A 26188-nucleotide genomic window follows, 5' to 3' on the forward strand; every position below is an offset into this window, starting at 1 on the left:
TAAGGGCACATAAAGGAAAGCAGGAGAGTAGGGAACGGGAGCGGTTGCTGCAAGAACTTCTGAGGGTGGACAGGCAATATGCGGAGGCACCGGAGGAGGGACTGTACAGGGAAAGGCAAAGGCTACACGTAGAATTTGACTTGCTGACAACGGGTACTGCAGAGGCACAGTGGAGGAAGGCACAGGGTGTACAGTACGAATATGGGGAGAAGGCGAGCAGGTTGCTGGCCCACCAATTGAGGAAAAGGGGAGCAGCGAGGGAAATAGGGGGAGTGAGGGATGAGGAAGGAGAGATGGAGCGGGGAGCGGAGAGAGTGAATGGAGTGTTCAAGGCATTTTATAAAAAATTATACGAAGCTCAACCCCCGGATGGGAGGGAGAGAATGATGGGCTTTCTGGACCGGCTGGAATTTCCCAAGGTGGAGGAGCAGGAAAGGGTGGGACTGGGAGCACAGATTGAAATAGAGGAAGTAGTGAAAGGAATTAGGAGCATGCAGGCGGGGAAGGCTCCGGGACCAGATGGATTCCCAGTTGAATTTTACAGAAAATATGTGGACTTGCTCGCCCCGCTACTGATGAGGACCTTTAATGAGGCAAAGGAAAGGGGACAGCTGCCCCCGACTATGTCTGAGGCAACGATATCGCTTCTCCTAAAGAAGGAAAAGGACCCGCTGCAATGCGGGTCCTATAGACCTATTTCCCTCCTAAATGTAGACGCTAAGATTCTGGCCAAGGTAATGGCAATGAGGATAGAGGATTGTGTCCCGAGGGTGGTCCATGAGGACCAAACTGGGTTTGTGAAGGGGAGACAGCTGAATACGAATATACGGAGGCTGCTAGGGGTAATGATGATGCCCCCACCAGAGGGGGAAGCGGAGATAGTGGTGGCGATGGATGCCGAGAAAGCATTTGAGTGGAGTGGGATTTTTGTGGGAGGTGCTGAGGAGATTTGGTTTTGGAAATGAGTATGTTGGATGGGTGCAGCTGTTGTATAGGGCCCCAGTGGCGAGTGTGGTCACGAATGGACGGGGATCTGCATACTTTCGGCTCCATAGAGGGACAAGGTAGGGATGCCCTCTGTCCCCATTATTGTTTGCACTGGCGATTGAGCCCCTGGCAATAGCACTGAGGGGTTCCAAGAAGTGGAGGGGAGTACTTAGAGGAGGAGAAGAACACCGGGTATCTCTGTATGCGGATGACTTGTTATATGTAGCGAACCCGCCGGAGGGGATGCCAGAGATAATGCGGACACTTCGGGAGTTTGGAGAATTCTCAGGATATAAACTGAACATGGGGAAAAGTGAGTTGTTTGTGGTGCATCCAGGGGAGCAGTGCAGAGAAATAGAGGACTTTCCGCTGAGGAAGGTAACAAGGGACTTTCGTTACTTGGGGATCCAGATAGCCAAGAATTGGGGTACATTGCATAGGTTAAATTTAACGCGATTGGTGGAACAAATGGAGGAGGACTTCAAGAGATGGGACATGGTATCCCTGTCACTGGCAGGGAGGGTGCAGGCGGTTAAAATGGTAGTCCTCCCGAGATTCCTCTTTGTGTTTCAGTGCCTCCCGGTGGTGATCACGAAGGCTTTTTTCAAAAGGATCGAAAAGAGTATCATGAGTTTTGTGTGGGCCGGGAAGACCCCGAGAGTGAGGAAGGGATTCTTACAGCGTAGTAGGGATAGGGGGGGGCTGGCACTACCGAGCCTAAGTGAGTACTACTGGGCCGCCAATATCTCAATGGTGAGTAAGTGGATGGGAGAAGAGGAGGGAGCGGCGTGGAAGAGATTGGAGAGGGCGTCCTGTAGGGGGACTAGCCTACAAGCTATGGTGACGGCCCCATTGCCGTTCTCACCGAAGAAATACACCACAAGCCCGGTGGTGGTGGCGACTTTGAAAATTTGGGGACAGTGGAGACGGCATAGGGGAAAGACGGGAGCCTTGGTGGGGTCCCCGATAAGAAATAACCATAGGTTTGCCCCGGGGAGAATGGATGGGGGATTTGGAATATGGCAAAGAGCAGGAGTAACGCAACTGAAAGATTTGTTTGTGGATGGGAAGTTCGCAAGTCTGGGAGCGCTGACCGAGAAATATGGGTTGCCCCAAGGGAATGCATTCCGGTATATGCAACTGAGGGCTTTTGCGAGGCAACAGGTGAGGGAATTCCCGCAGCTCCCGACGCATGAGGTGCAGGACAGAGTGATCTCAAAGACATGGGTGGGGGACGGTAAGGTGTCAGATATATATAGGGAAATGAGGGACGAGGGGGAGATTATGGTAGATGAGCTGAAAGGGAAATGGGAAGAAGAGCTGGGGGAGGAGATTGAGGAGGGGCTGTGGGCGGATGCCCTAAGTAGGGTAAACTCATCGTCCTCGTGTGCCAGGCTAAGCCTGATTCAATTTAAGGTGTTACACAGGGCGCATATGACTGGAGCACGGCTCAGTAAATTTCTTGGGGTAGAGGATAGGTGTGCGAGATGCTCGAGAAGCCCAGCGAATCACACCCACATGTTCTGGTCATATCCGGCACTACAGGGGTTCTGGGTGGGGGTGACAAAGGTGCTTTCGAAAGTAGTGGGGGTCCAGGTCGAACCAAGCTGGGGGTTGGCTATATTTGGGGTTGCACAAGAGCCGGGAGTGCAGGAGGCGAGAGAGGCCGATGTTTTGGCCTTTGCGTCCCTAGTAGCCCGGCGCAGGATACTGTTGATGTGGAAGGAAGCCAAGCCCCCAGGGGTGGAGACCTGGATAAATGACATGGCAGGGTTTATAAAGCTGGAACCGATTAAGTTCGTCCTAAGGGGATCGGCTCAAGGGTTCACCAGGCGGTGGCAACCGTTTGTCGAATACCTCACAGAAAGATAGAGGGAATGGAAAAGAAGAAGGCAGCAGCAGCAGCCCAGGACGGGGGGGGGGGGGGGGGGGGGGGGGGGGAGAGGAACCAGAAGGACTCTCAGGGTTGTTAATATATATGTATAATATGTATAGGTCGTTGCTATAAATAATTGTATATTGGACTGTTAAATCATATTTGTGGAGAGTGTTTATCTGAGACAAGGCAGTTGCCATTTCGTTTTAGTTTTAGTTTTTGTTATATATTATTTATTCTTTGTTTATAAAACAGGTCATTGTTACTTATACTGTTATATTATTGTGTGAAGGATACACAATGTACTGTGATGGTTGACCAAAAATTTTCAATAAAATATTTTTTGAAAAAAAGGAAAAGGAGGCATTTGTCAGGGCTAAAAGGCTGGGAACAGACGAAGCCTGTGTGGAATATAAGGAAAGTAGGAAGGAACTTAAGCAAGGAGTCAGGAAGGCTAGAAGGGGTCACGAAAAGTGATTGGCAAATAGTGTTAAGGAAAATCCCAAGGCTTTTTTCACGTACATAAAAAGCAAGAGGGTAGCCAGGGAAAGGGTTGGCCCACTGAAAGATAGGCGAGGGAATCTATGTGTGGAGCCAGAGGAAATGGGCGAGGTACTAAATGAATACTTTGCATCAGTATTCACCAAAGAGAAGGAATTGGTAGATGTTGAGTCTGGAGAAGGGTGTGTAGATAGCCTGGGTCACATTGAGACCCAAAAAGACGAGGTGTTGGGCGTCTTAAAAAATATTAAGGTAGATAAGTCCCCAGGGCCTGATGGGATCTACCCCAGAATACTGAAGGCGGCTGGAGAGGAAATTGCTGAGGCCTTGACAGAAATCTTTGGATCCTCACTGTCTTCAGGTGATGTCCCGGAGGACTGGTTGTTCCTCTGTTTAAGAAGGGTAGCAAGGATAATCCAGGGAACTACAGGCCGGTGAGCCTCACTTCAGTGGTAGGGAAATTACTGGAGAGAATTCTTCGAGACAGGATCTACTCCCATTTGGAAGCAAATGGACGTATTAGTGAGAGGCAGCATGGTTTTGTGAAGGGGAGGTCGTGTCTCACTAACTTGATAGAGTTTTTCGAGGAGGTCACAAAGATGATTGATGCAGGTAGGGCAGTGGATGTTGTCTATATGGACTTCAGTAAGGCCTTTGACAAGGTGGGCACAGCCTTAGAATAAAAGGGAGTCACTTTAGAACAGAGATGAGGAGAAATTTCTTCAGCCAGAGAGTTGTGGGTCTGTGGAATTCATTGCCACAGAGCGCGGTGGAGGCCGAGGCCGGGACGTTGAGTGTCTTTAAGACAGAAGTTGATAAATTCTTGATTTCTCGAGGAATTAAGGGCTATGGAGATAGAGCGGGTAAATGGAGTTGAAATCAGCCATGATTGAATGGTGGAGTGGACTCGATGGGCCGAATGGCCTTACTTCCGCTCCTATGTCTTATGGTCTTTTGGTCTCTCATGGTAGACTAGTACAAAAGGTGAATTCACACGGGATCAGGGGTGAGCTGGTAAGGTGGATACAGAACTGGCTAGGTCATAGAAGGCAGAGAGTAGCAATGGAAGGCTGCTTTTCTAATTGGAGGGCTGTGACCAGTGGTGTTCCGCAGGGATCAGTGCTGGGACCTTTGCTGTTTGTAGTATATATAAATGATTTGGAGGAGAATGTAACTGGTCTGATTAGTAAGTTTGCAGACGACACAAAGGTTAGTGGAATTGCGGATAGCGATGAGGACTGTCAGAGGATACAGCAGGATTTAGATTGTTTGGAGACTTTGGTGGAGAGATGGCAGATGGAGTTTAATCCGGACAAATGTGAGGTAATGCATTTTGGAAGGTCCAATGCAGGTAGGGAATATACAGTGAATGGTAGAACCCTTCAAGAGTATTGAAAGTCAGAGAGATCTAGGAGTACAGGTCCACAGGTCACTGAAAGGGGCAACACAGGTGGAGAAGTAGTAAAGAAGGCATATGGCATGCTTGCCTTCATTGGCCGGGGCATTAAGTATAAGAATTGGCAAATCATGTTGCAGCTGTATAGAACCTTAGTTAGGCCACACTTGGAGTTTGGTGTTCAATTCTGGTCGCCACACTACCAGAAGGATGTGGAGGCTTTAGAGAGGGTGCGGAAGAGATTTACCAGAATGTTGCCTGGTATGGAGGGCATTAGCTATGAGGAGCGGTTGAATAAACTCGGTTTGTTCTCACTGGAACAACGGAGGTTGAGGGGCGACCTGATAGAGGTCTACAAAATTATGAGGGGCATAGACAGAGTGAATAGTCAGAGGCTTTTCCCCAGCGTAGAGGGGTCAATTACTAGGGGGCATAGGTTTAAGGTGAGAGGGGCAAGGTTTAGAGTAGATGTACGAGGCAAGTTTTTTTACACAGAGGGTAGTGGGTGCCTGGAACTTGCTACCGGAGGAGGTGGTGGAAGCAGGGATGATAGTGACATTTAAGGGGCATCTTGACAAATACATGAATAGGATGGGAATAGAGGGATACGGACCCAGGAAGTGTAGAAGATTGTAGTTTAGTCGGCAGCATGGTCGGCACGGGCTTGGAGGGCCGAAGGTCCTGCTCCTGTGCTGTACATTTCTTTGTTCTTTGTTTATAGAAAAATCTGCAGACATCCCAGAGTCAGCATTACTTTTATTCAGCAAGTGCACAGTACACTTGTGCCAAACACTTGCACAGCTCACATCCAGTTGGAACCAGTCTTCTGCAACGGCGGAGTGCAGCTTGATAAGACCCTGGGAAAATGTCAACCTTCAATCTGCCGGGAGCTGTGAGGCGCATCGTCACTAGCAGCTAATGCTGAGAGAAAAAATAATATTAAAAAATTTACTGACTGGGCAGAGGTGGTGAGATGACAATATATTGTACAAACCGTGGATCTGCCATCAGTGCAAGTAGCTTTTTTTAAGCACTTGGTTTGAACATTTTTAACAATTCCTCTTAATCTTTACAACCTTTTGTTTTTAAATAAAAATCAACCGAGGTCAATGCTATCCCTGAGGCAGCTGCGGGGGTGGGGCGGGGGCAGTGTGGCTGCTGAGGGAAGCAGCTGTCTGCGTGGCGCTTGTCCCGGGAAAGCAACTTGGCCCCGGGATGTCCCCCAGCGCTGGGGGACGCCCGGGCCTGGGGGGAGGGGCTAAAGGTCTCGCCACGTTAACTCAGACAGACTTTAATCTGGACCTTGAGCTCAACTCAGTTTAACCTCGATCGTCACACTTTAACCGGCTTTTTAAAAATATCTCTCCATTCCACAGGTTCCTCAGACTTCAGCAAGTTAGAAGTGAGCCGATCTTCCGTGGGATAAGTCCCCAAGCTGGAGGTAGGTATTTTACTGAAAACGCATTTAACACACATTTTTGTGTGTTAACCCATTCTTGAGCAAGTAACGAATTGCATCGGGGCAGCTCACGGGTTGTGGGATTGTCTGGGGCGCATTTTTATTTTAGTGACCAGCCCCTTGCTGCCAAGTGTCTGAAATTGAGCAGTTTTGGATATTCCGGGGCTGACCAGAGCTCCCCACGACACCCAGGGAGAGGAGCTCGGCCCTCCTGAGCCCTTTGGCGATGCAGCAGGTATCCTGGGTAGTCTGACACCCAATGCTGCAGGTGAGCAGAAACCTGGTCGGGAGGTCGAGGACCCACACCTCAAACCGCTGTATGTGACCCTTAGTGCGTACAACCTCAAACCACTGGGGGTGGGGAGTGAAACTGGCAAGAAATCCGAATGCAGAATAATGAGGGTCCCTGTGACCCCCCCCCCCCCCATACTCCAAGCTTAATTACATGCAGCTTGACTGCAGACCAGGGGTCGATTTTTCATCAGTGAAATTCACACATGGGGACTTTTGGAGGGCCGTTGCAGTCTCGACGGGCCGAATGACCTCCTGCACTGTAGGGGTTCAATGGCTTCATGCAACTTCTTTGTTTAAAATCAACCTGCGTAGAAAAAGTGCACCTAGAAATGTGCTGTATTCATGCACTAACTTTGCTGTCATGTTCAAAAAAATTGAAGTTTTATTTTTAACAGTGTAATTAATGTCATTTTTTTTCTCTCCTACATTTTCTCAAGTTTCTCTCGGCAACCCCCCCCCCCCCCCCTTCCAGTCACATGCTGCAATCTGGGCAAGAGGGTAGGAAGCCATCTTGATAATTGGAGGTGTATTGGGACAATCCAGGGAGCCATATTCTTTTTGTTCTTTTGAATACCGCATGGCTTTTTGCGATCCATTTGCAGCATGAGATTACAAACGTTCTGCAAAGTCATCAAGCCATTCCTGACCACTGCAGCTGTGAGAACAGGAGCATTGATGCCTCTGAGTTATATTGTGCATTCAAGTCTCACTCCAGAGACCTGGGCACACGCTTAGGTGGATGTAAAAGAATCCATGACACTCCCTCAAAGAAGGGCAGGGGAGTTTTCCCTGGTGCCCTGAACCAAATTTATCCTTCAATCCTTCTTTGTTGCAACAATATTAATAGCGTATACTATATTGTTCAAGAAATTAGCAAATTGCCAAACATTTAAGACTTTAGGTCTTATCTAGGCATCTAATGTGAATTAGATGTATACATGGTCAAGATGAGCAACATTAAATTCTCAGTGCACCAATAAACTGTACACACGACATTGCTTTTGAGCTTCAATCAATGAACCTCCTTTTCTGATTACTCGCTTTGAAGTGTCTGTAATAGTTTGTAATTATGTTGTTTATTGCAATTGCATTATCTTATCTCACTCATTTAGTCTTAATTGTTCATTTTTGTAAAACAAAATGGAGAATTGGATTATTCATCATTGTTGAATTGAATGAAGATGGATCAGGGCTTGAGAATCTTCATCCCAGAGTACTTAAGACAGTGGCCGTAGAAATAGTAGATCCATTGGTGGTCATTTTCCAAAATTCTTTGGAATCTGGAATGATTTCTACAGATTGGAGGGTAGCTAATATAACCTTGCTATTCAAAAAGGGAGGTCAAGAGAAAACATGGAACTATAGACCAGTGAGCCTAATGTCGGTGGTAGGGAAGTTGATAGAATCCATTATCAAGGATTTCATAGCACAGCAATTGGGAAGCAGTGGTATAATCGGACAAAATCAGCATGGATTTATGAAAGGGAAATCCTGCTTGACAAATTTACTAGAATTCTTTGAAGATTTAACTAGTAGAGTTGACCAGGGAGAACTGGTAGGTATGGTTTATTTAGACTTTGACAAGGTCTCACATAGCAGATTACCATGTAAAATTAAAATGCACGGGATTGCGGATAGTGTCTTGAGATGGATAGAAAGCTGGTTAGCAGACAGGAAGCAAAAAGTTGGAATAAATGGGTCTTTTTCCGATTAGCAGGCAGTGACTAGTGGGCTACTGCAAGGATCTGTTAGGACCCCATCTGTTCACATTATACATTAATGATTTGAACGAGGGAACTACATGTATGATCTCCAATTTTGCAGATGATACAAAGTTGTGTGGGTGGGTGAGCTGTGAGGAGGATGCAGAGCTGCTTCAGCAGGATTTGGACCGGCTGTGTGAGTGGACACATGCATGGCAGATGCAGTATAATGTGGATAACTGTGAGGTTATCCACTTCAGTAGCAACAATAGGACAGCAGATTAATTGAATGGGCGTAAATAAAGAGATGTGGATACGCAACGAGACCTTGGTGTCCTCATGCATCAGTCACAGAAAATAAGTGCGCAGGTACAGCAGGCTGTAAAGATTATGTTGGCCTTCAGAGTGAGAGGATTTGAGTATAGGAATAGAGATATTTTACTGCAATTGTTTCTGGATTGGTGAGGCCACACCTGGAATATTGTGTGCAGTTTTGGTGTTTCAAAAAAAAAAAAATTTTAATTCTCCTTTTTCACACTTTCTCTCAAATGTACACCCACCAACAATAAACAATAAGCAGTAACGAGGACAATGCCAATCCCCATATCAACAACAGCAATCCCATGCTCCCACCAAATCCCCAAACAGCAGCCCGCATGTTAACATATACGAATGACAAAAAGGAATCAGGAATCACCCATAGTCACCAGTAACACATACAGGCCCCCTCCCCCCAACCCTCCCAACCCCCCACCCCCCACCTAAAGTGTCCAATTCTTGAGAGTGCATAATGAATAACGCCCAGGAATTGTAGAACCCCTCCATCCTTCCCCTCAGCTCAAACTTAACCTTCTCAAGAGTTAAGAATTCCAAGGTCACCCTGCCGTGCCAGGGCACAGGGTGGAGAGGTTGCTCCCCATCCCAACAGGATCCGCATTCGGGCGATCAATGAGGCGATAGCTACAATATCTGCTTCCACACCCATTTCCAACCCCGGCTGGTCTGACACCCCGAATATGGCCTCCTGGGGACCTGGGTCCAGTTTCACGTGTACCACTTCAGCAATTACCCTAAAAACCTCCTTCCAGTAATCCTCTAGCTTTAGACAGGACCAAAACATATGAACGAGATTCGCGGCCCCCCCCTCCCGCAACGTTCACACACATCTTCTACTCCCTCAAAGAGCCGGCTCATCCTCGCCCTTGTGTTCAGCTGTATCAGCCCCAACCTCGCGCATGAGGTGGAGGAGTTCACTCTGCGGAGCACCTCACACCAGAACCCCTCCTCTATAACCTCTCCCAGCTCTTCCTCTCACTTTGCTTTGATCCCTTCCAGTGGTGCCTTCTCCTCTTCCAAAATAGTCCCGTAAACCGGTGATACTACCCCCTTCTCCAGTCCCTCTGTTGTCAGCACCTCCTCCAGCAATGTGGAGGCCGAAGCTCTGTATCTCCTTCCTGGCAAAATCTCGAACCTGCATGTATCTAAACATTTCCCCCTGCTCCAGCCCATACTTTGCTCCCAGCTCCTTCAATCCTGCAAGCCAACCCCCAAGAAACAAATCTTTTAGTGTCTTAATCCCCTTCTCCTCCCATCTCCGAAAATCCCTGGCTCAAATCTGTGGTTCCCCCGAATCGGCATTTCCCTTGACCCTGCCCCCCAACCCGAAGTGTTGGCAAAACTGCCTCCAAATTCTCAATGAAGCTATTATTACTGGACTCCCTGAGTATTTCCCCGGGGTCATCGGGAGCGGTGCTGTTGCTAGCGCCTTCAATCCCGACCCCTTACACAAACTCTAGTTTTGGTGTTCTTACCTGAGGAAGGATGTTCTTGCTATGGAGGGAGTGCAGCGAAGGTTTACCAGGCTGATTTGGGGATGGCAGGACTGTCACATGAGGAGAGACTAAGTCGGTTAGGATTATATTAATTGGAGTTTAGAAGAGTGAGAGGGGATCTCATAGAAACTTATAAAATTTGACAGGATGAGACAGGGTAGATTCAGAAAGAATGTTCCTGATGGTGAGGCATTCCAGAACTGGGGGGGGGTCATAGTTTGAGAATAAGATGTAAACGTTTTAGGACTGAGGTGAGGAGAAATTTCTTCACCCAGTGAGTGGTGAATCTGTGGAATTCATTACCACAGAAAGTAGTAGGGGCTGGTTTAGCACAGCGGGCTAAACAGCTGACTTGCAATGCAGAACAATGCCAGCAGTGCAAGTTCAATTCCTGTACTGGCCTCCCCGAACAGGCGCCGGAATGTGGCGACTAGGGGCTTTTCACAGTAACTTAATTGAAGCCTACTTGTGACAATAAGCAATTTTTATTATTAGTGGCCAAAATGTTGTGTAATTTCAAGAAGGAGTTAGATATAGCTCTTGGGGTTAAAGGGATCAAGGGATATGGGGGGCAGACTGGATCAGGGTATTGAATTTACTGATCAGCCATGATCAAAATGAATGGTGGAGCAGGCTCAAAGGGCCAACTGGCCCCCTCCTGCTTCTATTTTCTATGAATGTCTCATCTGGTGTAGAGTGCATGTACTACAATCATGTATCTTTATGAGGATGCACATGTACTAAAGCCACGTACCTTTCAGAGGATGTATATGGACTGCCGCCATGTACCTTTATGAGAGTGCACATGGACTGCCGCCATGTACCTATATGAGAATGCCCAGTCAATTCTTGTGCCAGATATTGGGGAGGAATGTGTAACTCTTTCTCTCGCCCTTGCAATGGAAAGAAGATATACAAAAACACAGGACGAAGATTTAATTAGAAAGGTGGAAGGATAAAAAATCCAATCAGGTACATTTTTTTGAAGAAGTCAAATTGATTCATTCATTTTAATCTTTAATTGATAGACAATGGCAATGTCAGATCAGAAGAGCTTCCATATCTGCACACCACTTCATGAAAGTCTGCCACTCTCTAAGGTGGCAGGAACAACAGTTTACATCAAGCTTGACAATGTGCAGCCAACTGGCTCCTATAAGATAAGAGGAATAGGGCATTTCTGTCAAAAGGTAAGCAGCAAGAAAATATGCAAATTAATGTCTGCTTCACATTGGAATTTATATTCATGTCTGACATGCAAATATAAAAATCTGTACATCACTTTTTTAGGCTGCAGAGAAAGACTGCAAACATTTTGTATGCTCCTCAGGTAAGTAATAACTTACTGGTGAGTACTTCACTCTGTGTAATTGTACGAAGGCCTGTTAACATGATCAAAGCTGAATTGAATATATTCTGATTTCGGAATGTATTTAACATATGTTGTGTAGATGTTGTTGATTAGCAGGATTCAAACTGAATACCAATGGACATGTTTAATATTTATTTAGGGTCATGGCTCTGTAGAAGTCATATCTTGGAATCAGCTTGAGAGAATTGGAAGCGTAAAGCAAAAGCAATTTACCAATTCCGCGGTACATTATCTAATAGTGACAAGTATGTGAAATAATATCCTTAAACCAGACACTGGCTGACATACTTATGTACCCAGTTTCGCACTGTGGGTGAGGAGGACATTGAATTGAAAAGTTAAAAGCCCCTGGCGACAGACTAGCAAACTGTCCCAGGAATTTCTAGCTATGGAAACAGTGCACCACTAGGTGCAAGAAGAGGATGGAATTGGAATAGAAATATACAGACTTGCTCTGATAGCTTACTTGCTAAGAGCTCTATGCTGTATGATATTTGAATTGTATAGGCTTGGCAGAGTTTAATTGCTTGCTGGTTGAATAGTGGCAGGGGAACACTACAGGTAGTCTCAGTCCTGTTGTCACTTAACTGCAGCACACTTTCCAACGGGAATCATTTTGACTGTGCCTGGCAGTGAAAAGCCAAAGTGTTTTCTTTTTGGTCTCCTCCCTCAGCGTGTGAGACAATTTAAGCGCTGAGAGACACTCTCGAACTTGGAGTCATAGCCTCAGGATAAGGGATTGACCATTTGGAAATGAGGACTGGAGACACTTTTACATTCAGAGGCTTGCGAGTCTATGAAATTCTCTACCCCATAAGGATGTTCAGTCATTGAGCATATTCAAGGCTGAGACCGATAAGAGTTTTGGGATGGAACGGGAAAGTGGAGTTGATATAAAAGATCAGTCGTGACTTTACTGAGTGGCAAGGCCTGTGCTGCTGATCCCTGCTCCTATTTCTTGTTATGTGCTACATTCCATCCTACTGAACCATTATCACAAAGATTAGATTGGGTGAAGGAGACCATCTGCTCACATTAGAATATAAGAAATAGGAGCACCAGTAGGCCATCAGACTCCTCAACACTGCACCATGATTCAATTCGCTCTCTATATTGCCATAGCCCTTGATTTCCTTGGAGTTCAGAAATCAATTGATCAATCACAGGCATTAATATACAACTCCCGAGCACCCATAATTCTTTAGGGTTGAGAATTCCAAGGATTCTCAAACTTCTGAATGAAGAAATTTCTCCTCATCTCAGCCCTAACTGGCCAACCCCTTATTCTGAGATCAGGGGTGGGATTCTCCCAGCCCGGGGCCGAGCCGGAGAATCCCCGCGACCGGGCCACACCGCCCCGACGCTGGCACACGATTCTTCGCAGAGCGGCGAATCGGCGCCATTGGCACTGGCACGTTTGGCGTGGCGCCGGTTGCGGGCCGCCGATTCTCCGGCCCGCATGGGCCGAGCGGCCGCTCTAAAAAGGCAGAGTCCCACCAGCGCCGTCCACACCTGGTTGCAGCCGGCGGGAACTCTGCGCGCAGGGTCGGGGGGGGCGGCCTGTGGGGGGGGGGGGGGGGGTCCAACCCCGGGGGGGGGGCCTCCGATGGGGCCTAGCCCACCGATTGGCGGGTCAGCCTCCAGCTCCCCGGGCCTATTTTCTTACACGCCGGCCCCTGAACATCCGCGGCATGTTGCGTCTGGGCCGGAGCGTTGAGAGAGGCCACCGCGCATGCGCGTGATGGCGCCAGCGCCACTGCGCATGTCCTTGTTGACACCGGCGCCACTGCGCATGTGCGGATCCTGCGGCGCACAGTTCGCGCCGGGATGGGAGGCTGGAGCGGTGTGAACCGCTCCAGCACCGTGCTGGAGTGGTGTAGGGGCCAGAATCGGTACTCCCAGCGGCCCGTTCACGGCGTCGTGAAACGCGATGGCGTTTCCGATGGCGTGGACACTCTGCCGCCGAATGGGAAAATCCCGCCCAAAGCCTCCCAGTTCTAGAATCTTTGGTCAGGTGAAACAACCTTTCTTCTTATTCTTCTAAACTTCAGAGAATATAGTAAGAAGTCTTACAACACCAGGTTAAAGTCCAACAGGTTTGTTTGGAATCACTAACTTTTGGAGCGCAGCTCCTTCATCAGATGAAGGAGCAGTGCTCCGAAAGCTAGTGATTCCAAACAAACCTGTTGGACTTTAACCTGGTGTTGTAAGACTTCTTACTGTGCCCACCCCAGTCCAACGTCAGCATCTCCACATCACATCTGAGAATATAGGCCCAATCTACTTCCTCACATTTCCTCCCAGGATAACACTCTCAACCCAGGAATTGATCTCGCCAACCTTCTCTGAGGCAAGTATATCCTTCCTTAAGTACAGAGACCAGAACTGAACTTCGGATATGGCCTTACCTCGGTCCTGTGCAATTTCAGCAAGCTTTCTATATTCTTGAACTTCAACATCCTTGCAATAAAGGCCGACATACCATTTGCTTTCTCAATTCTTTGCTGTACCGGCATGTTATATTTTCCGCGTTTTGTGCACAAGGGCATCCAAATCCCTCTGAACACCAACATTTAATAGTTCCTCATCATTTCAAAAAACGTGATTTTTCTAATCTCCCGACTAAAATGAGTAACCTCACATTTGCACACATTATATTTCATCTGCCACCTTGTTGCCCACCTATTTAGCCAGTCTATATCCTTTTGCAGAATCGTGACCACCTCATACCTTACTTTCCCACCTAACTCTTACTTTAAGAACTCCATAGGTCCCTCTCTGACTGTGTTCAGTGCCTGTTAATTTGAACTACATTCTATTCTATTTTGCTACACGGCATGTGAGCATTGCTGACTGGGCCAGCTTTTATTGTTCACCCCAATTGTCCTTGAGAAAAGCCGACTCTGGTCCTAGAAATTTGGTGCTCCTGTAAATGCATGAATGCTTCATGATTTCACAGAATAGAATAACCTTTTTACTAGTTCAATCAATAAAAAAATGGGAAACAGTGCAAAGTTCATACCAGTTAGAAGGAAATCCGTGAATGCTTTTAAGAGTTGGTGACAATTTTCTTTCCTCTCCTGAAGGTACTGACTCTATGAGTGCTGCTGCTGCGACATCTCTAGTTGCCCTGAAAATGCAGTAATATTGAACGGCTGAACTCCCGTAGGAATGGTGCTCCCATGTTGGTGTTGGATAGGGAATTCCAGTGATGATGATGAAGACGTGGTATCAACATAAGTCCAAGTCAGGATGATGTTGTGTGACTCAAGGGGGGAACTTGAAGCTGCTCCTGTCCTTACTGGTGGAGGTGATGTTGGGATCATTTTAGCATTGTTACTGCCAACCCAGCTAGTCAAGCATATGTAGGGGAATGAGCGTTCATACCTGGTCTGGATGGTTCGGTTCTAGGCTGGGCAAGGACATTTATTAGCTGAATCCGAATCACCTTATCCCCCCAAAATGGTTACATCCTACAGATCTTCAATAGTTTGGAGTTTAAAACATGTTTGGACTCTGTGCATGAAAAATTACAATGTGCCGATTTGGCGATACTCATCAGTTGCCAATATTCTAATAGCTGGAGGTGTTTTGACCTTACAGGAGGGAATGCTGGCCTGGCTGCTGCCTTTGCTGCTCAGAAGCTCCAGATTCCTGCCACCATTCTGGTTCCCAGTAGCACACCAGTGTTTACCATTCAGAAGTTGAAAGATCATGGAGCCTTTGTGGAGGTGGTTGGGAAGGTATGTATGTCCTTGTCAGAACATTCTATAGGGCTCCACCCAATTGAGGGGCCTTCCTTAGTCCAGTTGCAATGTGGGTGGATGCTGGGGGAACAATAAAGCAGCGTTGGAGAAGCTGCTTTATTTCCAATCAATATTTGTCATTTTCTGAACATTGGGCCTGCCTGTAAGCATTGTACATGGTGGAATACTGCTCTGTCAGGCATGGCCTAGTTGCGAGCACTCTTGTCTCTGAGTCTGAAGGTTGTAGGTTCAATCTCAACTTCAGGACTTGAACACAAAAATGGAAGCTGCTGCTTCAATGCAATGCTGAGTGAGTGCGGCACTGTCAGAGGTGCCGTCTTTCAGGTGAGATGTTAAACTGAGACCCTGTCCCTCCTGGGGGGGACATAAAAGATCTCAGGGCCCTATTTCAGAGAAGTGCAGGGACATTATTCCCAGTGCCCTGGCCAATATTTATCCCTCCATCAATATCATGTTTGTGGGAACTTCCTGTGTGCAAATTGGCTGCCATGTTTGCTACATTATAATAGTGCAAAAATAATTAATTGGCTGGAAAATACTTTAGGGTGCTTGTCTTGAATGTGTAAGACCAGGATTTTACTGCCCCGCTAATGTGTCTCTTCTTCCCCCCCCCCCCCCCCCCCCCCCCGCCAAATGTCACATCCCCACCTTGACCCTTGGCCCCGCCTCTCCGGTGGATGGGATTGGCCATTTAAATTGCCATTTACATCAGTGGGACTGTAATATTGCGCCGGACAGGCGAGGCCATAAAATCATAACCTAAGTATTTCTTTATAGGCCTTGTAATTTGAAACAACGCAAGTCCTAGAAGCCAGAAACATCCAACTTGTTGCATAAGTAACATGATGTGTGCAGCGTCTAATGTCAGTGTTGCAGTGGGTTATTTGTGCCAGATCAGGGGCAAACTTGGTGAGGAGGAATAGCTGCCCCATCTCTTGCTGCGCTTCAAAATGATTTCGCTGAGTAAAGTAAATTGCACATTCTCCAAGTGTGGCCCTGTACCATTTGTTTTCCTCATAATAGGAGCTCTTCAGAGTGTTTGAATGCAAAAGTAACTTACTGAAAGATGAATGAAATGAATATGTAATGTTCTAATTCTCTGCAGACACTGGAACAACCCATGTTTTTTATTTTGTTCCGTACATTGCTCTTGGAAGTTTAGCTTAACAGCTGTGCCAGCAGTCTGAGGCATTTCAAAAGCACTCGAAAGTTAGTGATTTGAAACAGCCAGCTTCGGATTCATTGAGCCTGCTGTTAAATCTGCTGAGACCTGCTGTTAGTAACAATTCCAATTCAGGCACTGCTCAGCATTGGTTCACAGGAGCCCAGCCCACTGTATTCATTGGCTTTTTCTGCCTTTGCCTATCCATTTGGTTGACTTTGAATTTTCTGGCTCGTTGAACTGAATGAACCTTACAAGTCACTCAAAGTTTTGTCTGGTTGAGGCAGAGATTAACTTCTTTCTCTGTTCCCATGATATTATGTAAGAAAACTTGCACGCGAATGAGAATCGCTGCAGTAGAATAAAAATGAATGAAAAAGTGACACTTGGGTAGGAATGGACATGGAAAGTGTTGACAAGAAGAAAAAAGCTTTCTAAAAAGCAAATGAAAATATAGTGACTGTCACTCTTTCATTTGCTTCAATTTATTTTTAGTACAGCCCACAAGGATTCAGTACTGAGTTGTCTCTGTCCATCTGTTTGCCGTTGTGTTTGAAATAGTTTCAAAGAGCTGGCCTATTTAGTAAGGAATTGGCTTAAAGCTTGCCTCGGAGAATACAGAATCCCTGTCGGCCTTGATATTAGCTGTTCTCTGTCATTGTTAGCACACTAGCTGCAAGAGCAGTAAGTAGAGATTTTTGTGACATCCCAATACTGTCTGGATTAATAAGCAGATCAACAGGTCACCTGGATAGGCCTGATTGAATGGGAAGGGCGTGTGAATGCGAGGAAGAACAAAAGAACAAACAACAATACAGCACAGAAACAGGCCCTTCGGCCCTCCAAGCCTGCACCGGTCATGATACCAACCTTTGCCAAAATCCTCAGCATTTCCTTGTGCCGTATCCCTCTATACCCATCCTATCCATGTGTTTGTCAAGATGCCTTTTGAACGCCGTGAATGTAGCTGCTTCCACAACCTCCCCTGGCAACGCGTTCCAGGCACTCACCACCCTCTGCGTAAAAAATCTGCCTCGCACATCTCCTCTAAACTTTGCCCCACGGACGTTAAACCTGGTGACTGACCCCTCCACCCTGGGAAAGAGTGCTTGCCCATCCACTCTATCCATGACCCTCATAGTCTTGTTGACAAAGAAGATAACATCACCTCGAGAAAACCTGTTAAATCCAGTTAGACTTTTGAAATATTTCCCTTCAAACTAGTAACACTAATAAAGACAATGTTAGTTTATAGAAATCATCACCTACATTACAAATGTAATTGTTAGCATTAAGACAGCCAAATAGATGGTAAAATAAGAAAAAATTGAATAGCACATAATGGTGGATTTTGAGAGTCAGTGGGCGGGATTCTCTGACCCCCCACCGGGTTGGAGAATCCCCGGGGGACGGCGCGAATCCCGCCCCGACGCCGGCTGCCGTATTCTCCAGCGCCGTTTTTCATCGGGGGCGACGTTCACGCCACGCCGGTTGGGGGCCGTTGGCAGCGCCCCCCCCCCCCGGCGATTCTCCTGGCCCCAATGGACCGAACAGCCGTCCGCTTTTGGCCAGTCCCGCTGGCAGGACCTGGTAGGTAAGTCGGTGGGGCGGCCCTCGGAGTGGGGGGGGGGGGGTCCGACCCTTGGGGGGGGGGCATGGTCACCTGGCCCACAATCGGGGCCCACCAATCTGCGGGCAAGCTTGGTCCGTGGGGGCACTCCTTTCTTTTAAAAAAAAAAATATTTATTAAAGTTTTTTAACAACACAATTTTTCTCCCCCTTACTTAACCCCCCCCGCAAAAAATAACAAAAAATCGCACTGAGCAAGATATATACATGGCAAAATGGTATATTTACATAGCTTTATACACTGCCTCTCTCCCGCACGTGCCAGTTTCCCCCACCCTTCATGTTATCTCTTGCTCATCCATCCCCCCCAAGCAGTCCCCCATTCCCCCCCCCCCCCCCGGGTTGCTGCTGCTGCTGACCGACCTTCCTCTAACGCTCCGCGAGATAGTCTAGGAACGGTTGCCACCGCCTGTAGAACCCCTGCGCAGACCCTCTCAAGGCAAACTTTATCCTCTCCAGCTTAATGAACCCAGCCATGTTGTTTATCCAGGCCTCCACGCTGGGGGGCTTTGCCTCCTTCCACATTAGCAAGATCCTTCGCCAGGCTACTAGGGACGCAAAGGCCAGAATGCTGACCTCTTTCGCCTCCTGCACTCCCGGCGCGTCCACTACTCCAAATATTGCTAGCCCCCAGCTTGGCTTGACCCGGACTTTCACCACCTGAGTTATCGCTCCCGCCACTCCTCTCCAGAACCCCTCCAGTGCTGGGCATGACCTAAACATATGGACATGGTTCGCCGGGCTCCCTGAGCACCTTCCACATATGTCCTCCACCCCAAACAACCTACTCAACCTTGCCCCTGTCAAGTGAGCTCTGTGAACCACCTTAAATTGTATCAGGCTGAGCCTGGCACACGAGGAGGATGAATTAACCCTAACTTGGGCATCAGCCACAGACCTTCCTCGATCTTCTCCCCCAGCTCCTCCTCCCATTTACCCTTCACCTCTTCTACTAGCGCGTCCCCCTATTCTTTCATCTCCTGGTGTATTGCCGACACTTTGCCCTCCCGACCCATACACCCGAGATCACCCTGTCTTGAATTTCTTGTGCCGGGAGCAACGGGCATTCCCTGACCTGTCGCCTCACAAAAGCCCTCAGCTGCATATATCTAAAGGCATTTCCCGGGGGTAACTCAAACTTCTCCTCCAGTGCCCCTAGGCTCTCAAATGTCCCATCAATGAACAGGTCCCCCATTCTTCTAATCCCCGCCCGATGCCAGCTCTGGAAACCCCCGTCCATCTTCCCCGGGACAAACCGGTGGTTACCCCTGATCGGGGACCACACCGAAGCTCCCACTGCACCCCTGTGCCGTCTCCACTGGCCCCAGATACTTAACGTTGCCGCCACCACCGGGCTCGTGGTATGCTTTGACGGCGAGAACGGCAGCGGTGCTGTCACCAACGCCCCCAGGCTCGTTCCTTTACAGGACGCCATCTCCATCCTCTTCCATGCCGCCCCCTCTCCCTCCATAACCCACTTGCGGATCATTGCCACATTTGCTGCCCAGTAGTAGCTCCCTAGGTTTGGCAGCGCCAACCCTCCTCGGTCCCTACTGCGTTCCAGGAACCCTCTCCTTACCCTTGGGGTCTTATTCGCCCACACAAACCCCATAATACTCCAACCTACTCTCTTAAAAAAGCTTTTGGTGATCACGGTGGGAAGGCACTGAAACACAAACAGAAACCGCGGAAGGACCACCATTTTGACCGACTGCACTCTACCCGCCAGCGAGAGCGGTAACATGTCCCATCTTTTGAAGTCCTCCTCCATTTGGTCCACCAACCTCGTCAGATTCAGTTTATGTAGGGCCCCCCAACTCCTGGCTATCTGGATCCCCAGACACCGAAAACTCCCCGCCACCCTCCTCAGCGGTAGGTCCCCTATCCCTCTTTCTTGGCCCCCTGCCTGTAATACAAAGAGCTCACTCTTCCCTACATTGAGCTGATAGCCCGAAAACTCCCCAAACTCCCTTAGAGTCTGCATGACCTCCACCATCCCCTCCATTGGATCCGCCACGTACAGCAACAGGTCATCCGCATATAGCGACACCCGATGCTCTTCTCCCCCTCGGACCACCCCCCTCCATTTATTAGACTCCCTCAATGACATGGCCAAGGGTTCGATCGCCAATGCAAACAACAGGGGGGACAGGGGGCACCCCTGCCTCGTTCCTCGGTACAGCCGAAAGTACTCCGACCTCCGCCGGTTCGTCACTACACTCGCCACCGGGGCTCTGTAAAGGAGCTTAACCCAGCTGATAAACCCTCCCCCGAACCCAAACCTACGCAGCACCTCCCAGAGGTACTCCCATTCTACTCGGTCAAAGGCCTTTTCCGCGTCCATAGCTGCCACTATCTCCGCCTCTCCCTCCTCCGATTGTATAATTATCACGTTTAAGAGCCGCCGCACATTAGTGTTTAATTGCCTGCCCTTTACAAATCCCGTCTGGTCCTCATGGATCACCCCCGGGACACAGTCCTCAATCCTCGTGGCCAGCACTTTTGCCAACAACTTAGCGTCCACATTGAGTTGCGAAATCGGCTTGTACGATCCACATTGCAGTGGGTCCTTGTCCCGCTTTAGGATCAAAGAAATTGTCGCTTCCGACATTGTCGGGGGCAGGGTCCCATCCTCTCTTGCCTCGTTAAAGGTCCTCACCCGTAGCGGGGCCAACAGGTCTACGTACTTTCTGTAGAACTTCACCGGGAACCCGTCCGGCCCCGGGGCCTTCCCCGCCTGCATGCTCCCCAAACCCTTGCTCAGCTCCTCCAACCCAATTGGTGCCCCCAAACCAGCCACCTCTTGCTCCTCCACCCTCGGGAATCTCAGTTGGTCTAGGAATCGTCTCATCCCCTCTTCCCCCGCTGGGGGCTGGGATCTGTACAGCTCTTTATAGAAGGCCTTGAATACCTCATTTATTTTCGTCGCACTCCGAACCGTGGCTCCCCTTCCATCTTTGATTCCCCCTATTTCCCTCGCTGCCGTCCTCTTACGGAGCTGGTGTGCCAGCATCCGACTAGCCTTTTCCCCATACTCATAGGTCGCCCCCTGCGCCTTCCTCCACTGTGCCTCCGCCTTCCCTGTGGTCAACAGGTCAAACTCCGTCTGGAGCCGTCGTCTTTCCCCAAGTAATCTTTCCTCCGGGGCCTCTGCGTATCTCCTGTCCACTCTCAAAATCTCCCCCACTAACCTCTCCCTTTCCATGCCCTCTGTCCTCTCCCTATGAGCCCTGATGGAGATTAGCTCTCCCCTGATCACCGCTTTCAACGCCTCCCATACCACCCCCACTCGCACCTCCCCGTTGTCGTTGGCCTCCAAGTACCTTTTGATGCACCCCCTCACCTTCCCACACTCCACCTCATCCGCCAGCAGTCCCACATCCAGCCGCCACAACGGGCGTTTGTCCCTCTCCTCTCCCAGCCCCATTTCCACCCAGTGCGGGGCGTGGTCCGAAATGGCTATGGCCGAATACTCCGTCCCCTCCACCCTCGGGATGAGCGCCCTGCCCAGAACAAAAAAATCTATCCGGGAGTAGGCTTTGTGCACGTGGGAGAAGAAAGAAAATTCCCTGGCCTGCGGTCTTCCAAACCGCCATGGGTCCACTCCCCCCATCTGATCCATAAACCCCCTGAGCAACCTGGCCGCCGCCGGCCTCTTTCCAGTCCTTGATCTGGAGCGGTCCAGTGCTGGGTCCAGCACTGTATTGAAGTCCCCTCCCATTATCAGGCCTCCTACCTCCAGGTCCGGAATGCGCCCCAACAAGCGCTTCATGAATCCAGCATCATCCCAGTTCAGGGCGTATACATTTACCAACACCACCCACGTCCCTTGCAACCTACCGCTCACCATCACATATCTCCCTCCATTATCCACTACGATAGTCTTGGCCTCAAATGACACATGCTTTCCCACCAATATTGCCACCCCTCTATTCTTCGCGTCCAGTCCCGAGTGAAATACCTGTCCTACCCATCCCCTTCTTAACCTATCCTGGTCCGCCACCTTCAGGTGTGTCTCTTGGAGCATAGCCACGTCTGCCTTCAGTCCCTTCAAGTGCGCGAACACTCGAGCCCTCTTCACCGGCCCATTCAGACCCCTCACGTTCCACGTTATCAGCCGGATTGGAGAAGCTCTCACCCCCACCCCCCCGCCGACTAGCCATCTCCTTTTCTGGGCCAGTCCCGTGTCCGCGTATCCCTCACCCTCCAGTCCCCCAGCCGGGGGACCTTCATCCCAACCACCTCTTCTGTGTCCCATTCCCTTTCGGCCAGTGCAGCAACAACCCTTTTTCCTTCCCCTCCCCCCGCCCCCCCCCCTCCCCTCCCCGCTAGACCCCTGTCTAGCTTTTTTGCTCCCCCCATATCACTCCCGTAAGTCAGCTGACACCTGCTGACCCCGGCTTCCCCCGCCGTCCCTTTGACCCCCCCCCGTGTGGGAGTCTCCCAATCAATGTGCGTTCCTTCGTTCCCCTTCCCGCCTTTCTTCCCGCGCGCGGGAAAAACCCCGCGCTTTCCAAAGCCTGCCCCGCCCCCTCTGGCGCAGCTCCTGTTGCGGCCTTGTCTCTCTCCCCCAGCCCATGTAACATTTCCTGCGCGTGATTGGCCCCCTATATACAACAACCATCACACATCAACCCTCAAACATTCCCCCCACCCACACAAACCCTCAGTTAGAGTCCAACTTTTCAGTTTGTATGAAGGTCCACGCCTCTTCAGGCGTTTCGAAGTAGTAGTGTTGGTCATTGTATGTAACCCACAATCGCGCGGGCTGCAGTATTCCAAATTTCACTCCTTTCCGGTGCAGCACCGCTTTGGCCTGGTTGAAACCCGCTCTCCGCTTTGCAACCTCCATGGTCCAGTCCGGGTATATTCGGATGTCTGCATTGTCCCACTTGCTGCTCCGCTCCTTCTTGGCCCATTTCAGGACCCTCTCTCTGTCCGTGAACCGGTGAAATCTCACCACCATCGCCCTTGGCGGCTCATTTGCCTTGGGCTTCCTTGCCAGCACCCGGTGTGCCCCGTCCAGCTCCAGCGACCTCGATGGGGCCTCCGCGCCCATCATCGCTCCGATCATCGTGCCCGCGTATGCCACGGCATCGGCCCCCTCCACTCCTTCTGGGAGACCCAGGATCCGCAGATTCTTTCTCCTCGACCTGTTCTCCAGGTCTTCGAGTCTTCCCGCCCACCTCTTGTGTAGCGCCTCGTGCCGCTCCACTCTCACCGCCAGGCCCACGAGCTCGTCCTCATTCTCACTAACTCTTTTCTGTACCTCCTGGATCTTCACCTCGTGGGCCTTCTGGGTTATCCCTAGTCCTTCAATTACTGCCAACATAGGTGCCAGCATCTCCTTGCGCAGCTCCTCGAAGCAGCGCTTGATGAATTCCTGCAGCTCTGGCCCGCACTCCGCTTTGTCTCCGCCCGCCGCCATTTTGATTTTTTTCCCTCGCTTCTCCCGCTGCTCCAATGCCGCTTTTTTTGGCCGTTGCACTTCTGGTCCGGTCCATAAAAGTTGGAGGAGGACCTCTCTCTTCACTTCCCCACAGGTTGTCGTCAAAAAAATTCCGTTGGGGCTCCTCCAATGAGCCCGAAAGTCCGTAGTAGCGGGAGCTGCCAAATCGTGCGGCTTAGCTCCGCATAGCCGTAACCGGAAGTCGCCACTCCTTTCTTCTGCGCTGGCCCCTGTAGGGCTCCACCATGGCCGGCGCGGAGAAGAGAACCCCCTGCGCATGCGGCAAAATACGCCAGCCCGTCTGCAGAACCATGCCGGCAGTTCCGCGCAAGCGCGAGATCACGCTGGCCGTTCGGCGCATGCGCGAACTCGCGCAGTCCCTTCGGCGCCTGCTGGAGTGGCGCCAACCCCTCCTCCGTCCACCTAGCCCCCGAAAGTGCGGAGAATTCCCCACTTTCGGGGGCTGTTGACGCTGGAGTGGTTGCCACCGGTTCTCCCACCGGTGTGGGGACTTAGTCCCCAGAAGGGAGAATCCGGGCCCCTGTGTAGCAAGGCACCACTTCAAGTGCCCCACGTGTGCATTGCAAAATCTTGGACCCGTTGTTCATGGTTAGTTACTTCATGTATACCATGTGCAAGGATCAGAAAATCCACCCTAACATATCTCTAGTTTTGTAAGGTTATAAACACCTTCAGGAAAACAGATCCAAATTCAGGGATCCAAAATACACAGAAATAAAAACAGGAAGTGCTGGAAAAACTCAGCCGCTCTGGTAGCATCTGAGGAGAGAGAAGCAGAGTTACTATTTCAAGTCCAATATGACTTCTTCGGAACCAATGCCATCAGACATACAGAGTTTTACCAGCACTTCTTGGGCTGCATTTTGCCCCGCCCCCTGTGGGATTCCCGCCAAAATCGATGGCGGTTTGAACAGCTTGCCATACTTTACGGCCGTGCCAACACCGCGACAGGACGTTAAAATTCCGCTCTGTGTTTTTATTTCAGATCTTCAGCACCTGTACAATTTGCTTTTATCAAAATACGCAGATGTTAATGGTCAATTAATATTAGGTTTGAATTGTTTCTTTGCTCCTGGTACTACATATTTTGCAAATCACAACTTTGACTCATTTCTGGTTGCCAGGCAGTCCCTGATGGACTGAGAAGAGCCATGGATTATGCAATTCCATTAAGAGCTTGAATGCAGGTGGCAAGGCTGCCATGATCCTGGTGCTTTTCCAATTGCAAACCTCTCAGCCAGGCTGCCCTTTCAACGTTGCACCCTCTTCGACCTTGTACTCAAGTGACACTGGAGGCGGTTACTCCACCTAATTTAATCTCCACTACTGCCACAGCCTTTGGCAGTGGGGCTGTGAACAAATGCACCGGTGGTTTCAGCTGATTTGAGTGAAGTTTCTAGTTCCAAGGTCAAGTTTTAACCCTTTCACTGTGTCTCCTTCCAGTTCCTGAAGCACAACCATCTGTGGCTTTTTTCCATGCTGCAGATGTGTCATCACTTTGAATGTTGAGACCAACATAACAGGCCACATATTTGCATATCAATGCACCTAATTTCCATGACAACAAATCATATTTACATAAAGGTCCTCTCATTTATTTGCAAACTGCCGCATTTTGTTGCAAGTGAATTATATCCTAAGTAATAACAGCATTAAAGGACACATTAAATCATGGACTAAATGTGACTTCAGTTGCATGTAGGATATCCATTTTATTCAAGTGTTTAACATTGTTAAAAGTAATCATTTTGGTTACACATTGACAACGATGGGTATCATCTGTGAAACTTCTCCATGATAAAAATTTGGAGGGGAGTTGGAGCGCAATGGAGAACAAAACTAACCTGTTTGAGCTTTATTTATCTGTGCCAAAATCATGTTTGAGAAAGGATGAAGAATCCACTTGTCTCTGAGCTACTGTGGCTGAGGCAGGGAGCCATTTCCTTCCGAATTATAAGAGCTGAAGAGGCTACTGAGCAATTGATTAATTGGCCACTGCATAGCTGGAATCTATGCCAGTTTACAAGACAATCTAATCTCAATTTGAGCTGGATGGTTTAGGGAGAGAACAATGTTTACTTGGCTTGTCAAATGAGGATAATTCTACCCGCCAGGATTTGAAGCCAAGACCTGCTTCAGAAAAAGCTGAATGGTTGGCGAAGGTGCCAGTTAATACTGATATTTACATTTTCTTTCACCCTACCTTGCTGAATAATAATAATCTTTATTATTGTCACAAGTAGGCTTACATTAACACTGCAATGACATTACTGGGAAAGTCCCCTAGTCGCCACACTCCAGTGCCACAGAGGGAGAATTCAGAATGTCCATTTCGCCTAACATTACGTCTTTCGGGACTTGTGGGAGGAAACCGGAGCACCCGCAGGAAACCCACACAGACACGGGGAGAACGTGCACACTCCACACAGACAGTGACCTAAGACTGGAATTGAACCTGGGACCCTGGCGCCGGGAAGCAACAGTGCTAACCACTGTGCTACTGTGTCACCTATTAAAGATTTTTCCCTCTATTGAGTTATGGTTGGACGAGTGTTGGTGGCTTCTTGTTCCTCTGACCTAGCAGAGGTTGGTTATACATGAATCTGGCAAGTGATCATCAGCATTTACCTCCCTTGCAGCAACAAAGCTGAATCTGACTTCACTCTCATTCGCCGCCCCCTTGTAAAATCTGTAATGAGAAAAGCCCTTGTGGCCAGCAAGCTCACTCTATCCAGGGTTC

The 26188-nt window shown here is 49.1% G+C and overlaps 1 protein-coding gene across 1 annotated transcript in view; it reads left to right on the forward strand.

Moving 5' to 3' along the window:
- Positions 1-5962: 5962 nt before the first annotated feature.
- The window catches only part of sdsl (serine dehydratase-like), a 42968-nt gene continuing 22742 nt past the window's right edge, over positions 5963-26188 (forward strand). Inside the window, exons 1-4 of the mRNA XM_072496384.1 lie at positions 5963-6201; positions 11077-11238; positions 11339-11378; positions 15024-15163. Coding sequence (XP_072352485.1) covers positions 11080-11238; positions 11339-11378; positions 15024-15163 — 339 coding nt within the window. The 5' untranslated portion in view covers positions 5963-6201; positions 11077-11079. The remainder of the gene's footprint in view (positions 6202-11076; positions 11239-11338; positions 11379-15023; positions 15164-26188) is intronic.

The sequence above is a fragment of the Scyliorhinus torazame genome, chromosome 1 (assembly GCF_047496885.1).
Source record: "Scyliorhinus torazame isolate Kashiwa2021f chromosome 1, sScyTor2.1, whole genome shotgun sequence".
In the NCBI taxonomy this organism is placed as follows: Eukaryota; Metazoa; Chordata; class Chondrichthyes; order Carcharhiniformes; family Scyliorhinidae; genus Scyliorhinus; species Scyliorhinus torazame.